At 40.1% G+C, this 11,078-nt stretch overlaps 1 protein-coding gene across 1 annotated transcript; it reads right to left on the bottom strand.

Annotated features, from left to right (window-relative positions):
• Positions 1 to 3,690: 3,690 nt before the first annotated feature.
• LOC140951073 (uncharacterized) lies at positions 3,691 to 10,616 on the bottom strand. Its single transcript, XM_073400295.1, has 8 exons — positions 10,266 to 10,616; positions 8,830 to 8,921; positions 8,208 to 8,342; positions 7,619 to 7,729; positions 7,173 to 7,271; positions 6,473 to 6,574; positions 5,821 to 5,934; positions 3,691 to 5,166 (listed from the first exon to the last, which is right to left on the bottom strand). The coding sequence occupies exons 1-8, from the start codon at positions 10,389 to 10,391 to the stop codon at positions 4,596 to 4,598; spliced, it is 1,350 nt and encodes a 449-aa protein (XP_073256396.1). The 5' UTR covers positions 10,392 to 10,616; the 3' UTR covers positions 3,691 to 4,595.
• Positions 10,617 to 11,078: the final 462 nt, after the last annotated feature.

Below are 11,078 nucleotides of genomic sequence, written 5' to 3'. Positions count from 1 at the left end.
ACACTTGAAAATCATAGTATAGGACCTAAAAGCGTTCTTGGAAGACAAAAAAAGACAACAGCATGCCTTAAAAAAAGTACTTTAGGGATTTGCATCCGCGCGAGCATCTCGTGACAATGTAAACTTTTGTCGAAAGAACTTTGAATTTGCTTTGCTAATGAACGTATACCCATAAATCCTTGAAACCTCATCGTTCATGGTTTATACTTTTTAGCGACAACGGTGTTTCAATCAGGTATATATTATGTAAACATTGATGTACGTCATCAGTATGGATCTTCTGTCGCCGAGTCACAGACGTCCCTCGGCGCGAAACGTCCCCAGTGGCGAAGAGCGAGGAGAAACGGCTGTTTTCGCAGGCTAGCTTTCAATAATAATAATAAACGATAACAAGAACTGAATTCTGAATATGAAGTAAAAACTGGCCAAGTTTCATTTCATAAACGATTGCAAAGTCTATCTTAACAGGTTTCCCATTAAACAGCCTGTTTCAGATTACCCAGTTATCTCAATGTTTCTCTAGGCGCAGACGGTGTAGGTGGTGAGCTAATGTGATCCTGTCTGTTTTCTTTCTAGTGAGTATGTTGGGGACACTGAAGTATGACAGCGAAGAATACTCACATTGTACAGTTCATGTACGACTCCTTTATTGTTACCTGGCTCGTTACGCTGACAGGTTATTTCGAGTTGTCCTAAGCCTCTGCTTCAAAGCGAGGCTAAGTGCAACGAGATTGATATGAAAATGATTTTTTATTCCCATTGAAATAAAACTCATTTTCACAAGAAAGGTTTTGCACTTAGCCTCGTTTTGGAAGTGAGACTCGGAAATGGCCTATTTGTTATCTTTAGGTACTGCATGGAGACTGGGTCGTTGTTGTGTCGAATTGCATCTTGGGACTATTACTGGGGCAAAATCTGACGCACTTTCCTACGCAAACTTGTCGTAATAGCCAATAGAAGAAGGAATAGTATTCTCAAAAACAAAATCGTAATGTTGCAATTCGACAAAACATCAACCTGGGCTCATGTGCGAAATGGGTAATAGCCCTCTTTAGCTTCTATGTTTTAGCTTTCCTAATGCGCTCCATGTGTTATTACTCAAGAAAACAGTCTTTTCCCTTTCCTTCCTTTTTTGTCTTTTGTCTTTTCTTCTTTTTTATCTTCTTCAAATTTCATTTTCTTCACGTGTATTTGAAAGACACAATTTATGAAAAAATACATCACTTGATTTGCTTTTGGAACACTTAACATACAAGCTAAAGGGGTCCATTACCAGGGCAACTTTGTTAAAAGCGAGCATTAACACGAAAGTTTTATGGTGTGAGGATTCCGTAAAAGACTGTTGTTGGGAAAAAAATGATACTTTTTTCCTTAGCAGTCACCTAATCCAAATACGTATCTTACATAACTGAATTATTTTTTTCCAAAAAAAAAGATGAGTATATAGCAAGAATAGTTTCAGTATTATTTCCATATCTTGAGCTAAAGTTTTCCGCTGACGTAGGACCAATTGGGGTCAGATGACTTCAACTCGTAGCAGACGGGATAATACCGTCCTCACATGGCAAATAACATTTAACCCTCTCCTTGCTACAGTCAAATTTTGTTGGACAACAACATGTCACGTGTCAGTTTTGCGAAGCAGCAAACAAAGCTCACCAACCATGTGTCCCTGAGGAATATAAGGCCCGCACGTGATCAGGATACGCACTTTAAAACCGCGGAAAATATATGTGCCAGTCACGCCATGCAAATAACTGTTTTTGCTGTCATGACCGAAAAACAAATTTATTATTTGTTTTATTAATTTAGTCCGGAGGTATAACAAAACTTTAATGACTAAACCCTTCCGGCTTGGGAAATATTTAGCTTTGTTCCTTTGTTACCAGTCGTTCAGTGCTTAATGAAGATACGTGATATTATATCCTTTTAACTATTGAGTCTGGCGGAAATCCAACGAAATGACCGTTCAGGTGACACTTTCGTGTGGGGCTAGTTGTGTTATTTAAGCAAATGAAATTTGAGTTTTTTGTTGTTTGAAATTCTGATGTTCGGTAGTTAGCGTAGGATTGAAAAGATTAGCATGGGTGCACTCGATTGGGCAATCGGATTGAGATTTTACAGTCTGGATTTCGGATTTGCATTCAAACGCGAAACACGAGAACGGATTTCAACGGTAATAACTCTGTCCTTGAATTTTATTTCTTTCTTTTTTCGGTGGAGGAATCCGGAAAATGATTTAAATTGCTGTTGTTAAGAACAGCGGTCTCGCACGTGCACGCATAATTAGTATAAAAAATACCACTGTTCACGAGAACTTTTTTCCAAATCCTTTTTTGGATTTCCCAATCAAACGGTTGAGATGGAAATCCCGGTTGGATTTCTTAACTGAAATCCATCTTGAGGACGGATTTCTCGAAGCTGAAATCCGTTTTCGGATATCGCTTCCGATTGCAAAATCCGAAATCGCAATTTCAAGATCTAAATCCAGATTCTCCAATCGAACACATACTATGTCAAACACGGGGTAGGCTGGTCAAAGTTCCCTGTTTTTCGGTGAATTGTCGTGGTCAATCGTCGAATTTGATAGGCTGCCGTCCTAAATTGTTATGGCGAGCGAAAACTGGGAAGAGTAGAAATTGCCTGTGGGGACGGACTGAGGGGTTATATCGTCACCCAAGCCCACGTACGTACGGGAAATTTCGTCGGTCGACCTCGACGATCACAGCGGTATGCAACACCGAGAGATAAAATGAACCTCAGTTACAGCCTAGCTGTATGGGTGCCTAGTGAGGCGTTCCTAGACAAGTTTAACAATCATTAGCAGCCGATTTACACCCGGTACAACTTTACAGCAGGCAATATCCTTACGCAACCAATCGGAGCGTACAAAATTTACCCGACATTTGACTTTAAATTGTCCAGGTTTTATCTTATGTGATTGAGGTCGTGCTTTGTTTCATCGTTAGTGCATCTAGTGTGAGAAAGTTGTACCGTTTAAATCGGTCTTTCCAAATCGTTCCAAACATGCAATTTAGATCCTGTGTTGTGCCTCTGTTTATATAAATGAAAAACTAGCTTGGTATAAGTGAAAGGGGGGGGGGGGGGGGGGGGGAACAAATTATAGAAAGAGTTACTTAATAGTTGAGTTTTTGTAGAGGGTTGACCCATTATTTGAAAGCGTTGCTGTTTAATAGAATATCAAAAGGTTAGCAAACCAAAAGGCCGCGCTTATAGCTATATAGAAATGTTGTTTAGCGTTATGTCGTACTTCCTGCTTATTATTTAAAGCGGCGAGCTCGAAAATTTATTTCCTAGCCCATGAGTGGTACACCATCCTGGGTCTGTCTTCTAAGAGGAGCTGCCATTGTATTGCGCATGTCACACGCCGCGGCGTGTCTGTGGACACAAGCTGTCGCGTACTTAAAGTCTATTTCCAATTTCTAAATGGCACGCCAGGAAGGCTTTATTTTTGCTTATAGCAAAGAAGACTGTGTATTTTGCTGGCTTGGTCTATCACCAACTTTCTTCGTTCTTGTTATTATTGTCAATACAATGTGATATTTTTAGAGTGCGAATTCCTCAAAGGAACAAAGAGTAGTAAGTTTAGCATGACGCTTATTTATTGCAATATAAAATCATCCATAGTAAATTGCAAATATTACGGAAACGTTACTTTGTACAATTGAAGCAGGATAATAAACAAGAATTGAATCAAGCGACTTTCGCCTTGTTCAATGCCTTGCGCTAAAAACCAATTTGTACAAAACGGGTAGACAGTTATAATGAAATCTTACTTGATGGACAACTAAAAAGCAATTAATTGAAGGTTCCTTTTATTTAGTCGATTTTTTTAAATACTCGTTCTGAGGGATTACACAGTGTATGATCTTTAATAGGGTGCTGTGCTGTGACCTAATTAACCCAAAAAGGGACTTGTGCGTCATAGTTTACATCAAAGACATGTGATTTCTCTTCAGCCAAATCACCAACAATCAATTTGCATGATGACTTGTTTGATTACACGAAAACGTTGTCTTTGATATTATTACCCAGAAAGTCAGCACGTCTACTGGAAAGACTACCGACCTTGGTAAATTAACCTGAGAAAATGACAGGTACTAAAACGCAGGTCACAAGTTCAGGTTAGAGTACAGGTCACCGTGCTAAAAGTGTCCCCTTGTCAAGATCCAGAATAGAGTTTTAGCTAAAGGGGAAACAGCTATTTATCAATAGACCAAGTGACCTGCACTTCTTACCTGTAACCTGAGTTTTGTATCTGCCACCTGGGGAAACAGCCGACATTCCCCGACCTCACCACTGGTTTTTCCCGCGAAATGACATCTGAGAAACCAGCGCAGAAATTCCATACTGATGACGCGTCACTACGGAGATCTGGGTTGTGCTTTTGATTTGTCTTTCCACGTATAGTAGGGAATTTGTTCCAACCAATCAGAAGCACTACCCAGATCTGGAAAGTGACGTGTACAAGTGATATGAGACGACTGGGTACAAATCTTCAGATTCACGACAGATTTCACTTGAAAAGTGGACCGGTCAACCGGCGGTCTTCGTGGTAGAATTTTCTTGTAATATTAGCCGTCTTCTGCCAAGATATCTTGTTTCGGGTTCTTCACTTTGCTCATCACCCGAGTGCAACTGTCCATTATGACCAAAAACATCAAGTAAAGTTGCATGATATACAACAGGGTTGCCATGTAGCCGTTCTTTTGAGTCTGTAAGTTCCTATAGATATTGAAAACAGCAACCAAGAGGCTCTGAACGTTCATTGCTACGCAACAGAACGCGCAATACGTCATAAGCGCTGTACGGCTGTGATAACCGTTCAAGGTGACCATAAAAAGTAACAGGCTTGCAGTGCAGAGTATATTGTGAACCGTCTGTGACAGACAATGTCCATTCATCAACAATGGAAAGCCCGCCGCACAGAACAAAAGCTGTGAATACGTCTTGTTGTGTAACGCCAGGCATCTTTCAACGATACTTGTGAAGTCACGCCGTGGTGGAATCCAAGCTTTACAGTCTACAGTCCAACACATAGCGACAAAAAGACCAGTTCTTGTCAAATTCCAGACGGTGTAGGAAAATTCCAAGAACGATGAGTGACAAGCAGTGCTGTCTTCGTACTTTGCGCAGCGTTGAAACCTTAAAAAGAGTAAAGGGACATAAGAAGTGCACTCTTAAAGGCAAAATGCTTGACGTAACATTAAGCAGTGACAAATTTTTACACTATTTTCATTGGTATGTTTGCTCCGAAATGGGCGCACGGGCCCCATAAAGTAGCACGTTTTCCCTCCTGGGACCCTTGCATCACCCCTGGGCATTGAGCGTAGTATTTTAATGCTTTGCTATCATCAGAACGCTGACTTATGCGTTCATGCCCCGAGAGGTCATATACTTTCGTTTTTTGCAAAAAAAACCAAAGTGAATTCATTAAACCCCGAAAATTCATTAAACCCCGCTGTGCAGGTAAAGGCGGTGGTCGGTCAACATTCGCGGGTAACAATGCATTGTTGCCAGCTCACTCCGCTCAGAGATTTTGGCGGGAAACAGTTTCAGTCTGAGATGTCACGTGTCCTCGAAGTAACCAATGAGAGCGCGCTCAGTTGGGAAGAAAATTTCCATCTATTTAACAAAAAATATTATGGTATTTTCAGCTTTCGCCATGTAGCCCTTGATGTCTTTTTTTTCCACTGGAGGGTTCTGGTGCTGGGCTTGATGTTGTCACTTATCTCATGTGCAAAAAGACTCGACAGAGATTACCGTAACACAGGTAGGCATCACTTTCATTTGTTTTACCTGATAAGAGAGCCGGGGTACAGATGTCCAGTTAGCAGCAGGTTTGGTAGTGGTTCGAGGCCAGGGGCACACAGAGCCGCAATGCCAAAGACGAAAAACATGCCAGAAGCTTTCCTACCAGAAAAAAGACGAACAGAAAAAACTGGAAGGATAGACTGCAAAAGAGCGGCCGTACGGAGCCAGTATAAAAGTGAGAATAATAATGGGGAGAGCTGCGGCTAATCCCACGCTTTGCACGAAACTTTACACGGGCGCTTTTGGGACTCGCGACTTGAAAAGAGCTATTAAATCCGCGTTTGCGTTCTACTGGGGAAAGCCCTCCAGAAACATGGCTTACTTTAAGTTTTAGGTTCTCAGAGTTTTTGAGGACGGCACATATTTGGGGCAAAACTGCTATAAAAACTATTTTAAAATGCCTAGCAAGAAAGACAGCCGCTCTTTGAAGAAAGTAAGAAAAATATCAGCTGTTTTGAGAGAAAATTAAGTTTAACTGTTATTTTTAGGCAGAATTAATGGTTAGTCTGAAATGTCACCCGTCTCTTTCCACCCCCCCCCCCCCCAAAAAAAAAAAAAAAAAAAAATGGGCGGCAAATTAATGGTATGCACCTAACTTTTTTGACTTAAAGCTGCTGACTAGTATTTTATACTTTACCTTAGAAAGCGAATCAATCTCACAGGAAACAGCCTGTAAATCAAATAACTTGTCCATACTCGAAGATGTGCTAACACTCGCATCATAAGCCTTGAAATAAAGCTAAAGTGGAGTATAATATCAACATAGGTCACTGATAGGTGATAATCACGCCGGAGGGACCTCAAATTGGGAGGGGGTGGCGGGGGTTGAAAAAAAGTGTTTGGTAAAGTTTAAGTTAATATTTCGAGTTAATGCAGTAAGTTATAAGTCCTGGTCGTTGTACAATTTTCTTGTGTCCTATTTTATCATTTCTCTGCCTTTGTGTGTGTCTGTACTTTTTATGTGAGTTTGGGCCAATTAGCCGACCTGTAATTGATTTAATGTTAAACATCAACTGGCTGCCTGGCTCCTGACTCCAGCCCATATGGTCACTCCAGGAAGCCAATATATACATTATAAAAGGAACAAAGAATACAGTAAAGATTTTTGCGCCGTAAACCTTGGCAGATCCGATATGCTATCGATAATTTATTGATACACTATAGTTGCTTGTTGGTGTCATAGCATTATCATTGAAGATTTTAATTTAGACCCGGATGGTTAAAAGTCTCTTTCCTCACAGTTACATTAAAGCAATCAGAATGAGGTTTCAAAAGATTGATCCTTTTTCCAATCTAGATTTATTACCTTTGAGAGTCAACTGTAAAATAATGTTTACCTTAGAAAAAGAATCATCCTCAATGAAACCATTTTGAAAAGCGACCATGACGTCCACGCTAAATTCGCCAGAACTCGTACCATAACATTTGCAAGAAAGCTGCATGGAGTTAAAAAGAAAGAGTGGTAACAACAACACTTTTAGCGTTGGAAAAACGACTATTGATAATCTCAAACCTGGTAAGAGGCCTTAAATGTTTTTGCAGCGTCATTGAATAGTATAACCAGGTTCTACCACTCTCTTGTTGTGTGTAAAGAAACTCTCTGTTTATTAATTTTGACTCTAATTAAACAGGTAAGTAAAGGAAAAACCACGGAAGTTTGAGAACGCCACCACGAAAGAAAAACCGTAGACGAGTTTACCTCATGTCTGGTCTCACGTAGCCCCGCGTTTTTCTCGCGTGCGCTCGCCTAGGCGGCAAGTTAAGTTTTATGTAACATACATACCACAATCCTGCAATGATCATTCTGATAATTTTACCCAAAAGCCGTAGACATGGTAACATCAGAGCAACCAAAGTCGAGGTAACTTTGGAAGCCATCTGAGGTATTGTAAATCTTAAAAAACAAAAATAAACGAGGGAAGAAACCTTTGTTTTATATCAGAAAGAGGATGCTGAATAATGCAGAAGAAGGGTGTTTAATGGCCTTCACATTGAACGGATGTTAAGATTTTTCTGAACATGCTATTACGTGTCAAAACTTTTTAAGAACATGTTAAGATCTGAGAGATATGGGGAGAGCAAGATCGCAGTAGGCGAGGTCGTGAGGGGAATGGGGAGCAGCAAAATAGGTCTCTCCTCTTTTGACCGCTGTCAAACGAGTGAAATTTCCAAAAGCTAATCATAGCATGCATTTTAAAGCTCAAGTTGTCATTTAGAACCACTTCAATTCAGTAGCTGTACAGTTTTTAGTGGCCGGTTTATTCTGTTTTGGAGCGCCTCCCCGGGAAAATAGGGAAATGTAAACAGTTTCTCGGTGGAGATAATTGATAGATGCTCGCCTAGGATTTTAGGAGGTGAGTTAAAAAACTTACCTGATATGATGCACAAAGTAACGTAGAATACATTCCAGCCGGCCATGCGAAACTACACTCAATAAATAATGGGGTATGGTGATGAAAGTTACCCTTTGTACTTCGGTGAGCACTACTGCATACGCTGTGTAAGCTCTGTTGATTGAACAAACTGAAAGTCACAGTTGTCATAGGAGCAGAGCGTGGATTCTTGAATCTACAGTAGAGAATTAGAAAACCCTCAAGTGTATAAACTTAAGGTCTTAAAAAGCATCACGATTACTGCATGACTACGTGACAGTGTTTGCTTGCACTGTTTTTCACGCTTTTCGTTTATCACTGCTAAGTCAGCGCGAAGATGAGTACGTTTACGATATTGAAAAGACGATATAGATTGGTGTTATTACGAATATTTTGCGTCGGCTTCGTTTCCACGCAGGAATATCATGGTGGTTGAAGATGAACCTACTCCCATTGAGCTCTATAAACAGTATTTTTCCATATGCCATAAACTGTGCAAAGTTTGCTGCTTTTACCACAAAATTCAGCATTATTTCATCATTCTGTCAAACCATGTCTATATTAAAACAATTGGCTAGCGTTGAGGATAATCGATTCGTGAATCGAAGTTAACTTTACTAACCTCAAAGCCTGGCTGAATTTCGACAACATGCAATGAATTGGATCAACTAAAATAGAGTTTGGCGGTAAAGGAATGATGAAAGCCATGAACACCTGAAATCCAAGGCAAGACACAGACACAAGCATGTTCATAAACACCATAACCACTCTACAACGGCCTCCTTGGGGACAGAAGTGGTCAGTGTGAGAAGGTGCAGTATGACGAATATGTTTCATCACAAAAATGCTCATGGTAGCACAAAAAAATACAGTAAAAATCCGCGTAAAGGAACCTAGATTTTAAGAACCTGTTAGGCTAAGATTGTCCATTTAGACCCCCTTTTACATAAGAACCTCTTTTGGACTACAATTTTTAAACAGGTTGTGCTTTTGAGAAGTAACATGTTTGGCCACGCAGCGACAAAGTGCTATTTGACTTACATAGCTTTATATAAACTTCATTAATGGCTTTAACATGCTTGGATTAAAGGAACTTTTATAACATATTATGCATGCAATACAAAAAATAGTCCCAAAATGGGCCACATCCACCAATGACAAACACCTTATTTATTTTTAATATCAGAACCTCTTTAAGAACCTGAGTAGCCTAATTTTCCAGTTTGCACCATTTTTATAAGACCCTCTTAGCCTAGCTTGAAAAAACTTACGTTCTTATACGCTGATTTTTACTGTATATCAAATCAATGAAACAAGAATAACTAAAAATGTTTACAAAACATAGTGAGCACTTCTTATTCAGTAAATGGCCGTTCTATCTTCCGCTGCTGGGAGTACGGTTTTTTTCTTTAGTACTGTTCGTCTTTGTAGTGGAGGGATGGCCGATACGTTTTAGAGAGGTTGCAACGACAATAAACATAAGAACCACTGGGGTACCCCTTCTCCCGCTGGTAGGAACTATCTCCTGGGATTAAATCAAAAGGCCGACGTGGAGAGGTGGTCGTGGTAGAAAGGATATGTTAGTAGAGTTTGACTCTAAAATAAATAAATACAGTAAATAAATAAATAAATAAATAAAAAATAATAAATGATTGTACACATAACGTTACCTTTCGTCATTAGTTCTCGCGGGTTATGGGTTCCGGATGCTCAGATGCTCGTTTTTTGCGGAGGGGAGGGGGCAGCTGAACTCAGGTTATCTCTACTCTTTTGCCTTCTGGCAGTTCTTTGCGTCGTCACGCGTACTCAAGAACGTTGCGTGACGACACGAAAAATGGCTCTTAATAAAACTTGGATCCATGGATTATTCAAAAGTTACAAATAACAGACTGCTTTATCATGCCGTGAATGTTTGGTTTTCGATGGTCTCGTAGTTGAGCGAAATCTCAAATGATTACTGACTAATCGCGGGCTTGGGTATTTGAATTATAACCACTTTCATACAATGAACCCGCTACATTCAGCTCTTTGAAGAAGAAATGATTTTAACATACTCACCGTTAAAAAGCATGTGTTAACGTTTGGGATACCAAGAATGAGCAAGGATAGGACTATTATGAAGAGAAAGAGTATAAAACGGCACAGAAGGACGACGAAGAACGAAGTGACTTCCCTCCACTCCATTACAACTCATTGCGTCTGTGAATGTTATGTGACATTTAAAAAGACAGGATGCGGCTGTAGGACTTTGGCCCTTCTGCCCTTATTTGTCTCACGTGGAATGTTTCGTCATGTGTTGGCCTAAAAAAATACACTGTACGCTTTTCCTTTGATATAAAAACGTTTTTGCTCGATTCCATCTCCGCTAAGTTCTTTTTGCGAACACAAGTTGTGGGGTAACCTTTACGTTTGTTTTAAAAAGCGACGAAGATACAGCAGACGTATTTCCGGTCATCGCTCCGCTCCCTCGGAGGGAGAGAAGCGACGACCGGAAATACCACAGGTAGCCCAAGGGTCCTGACTTCAGAGGTCTTTGGTCAGAGTACTACGGAATTATTAGTGTATTATCTGATGCCAAATAAATGCAAAAATCTTAAAGATACGAATTCTTCTTGTTTGTCTATCTGTACTGAGTAGCCATTAAGATAACGAAGGTCGAGATTTCTTGCATTATTACATGTGATTCGGGCCCTTATTGTTCGAATTTTATCACATGTCAGACATGTATTCGAATCTACAACGCTAATAAAAAAAATTCATGATCACGCGAAATATTGATTTAAAAATCTCCCTTACATTTAGTTCATAGCCACTCTGTGTCCTATGGCCGGTTAAACTCCTTTTAGTCGACTGTCTTTCCATCGAGTACTA

Source organism: Porites lutea, chromosome 10 (genome assembly GCF_958299795.1).
Source record: "Porites lutea chromosome 10, jaPorLute2.1, whole genome shotgun sequence".
NCBI lineage: Eukaryota > Metazoa > Cnidaria > Anthozoa > Scleractinia > Poritidae > Porites > Porites lutea.
Note: the sequence above shows the minus strand (reverse complement) of the source record. Positions and strands in the feature narration are given on the sequence as shown.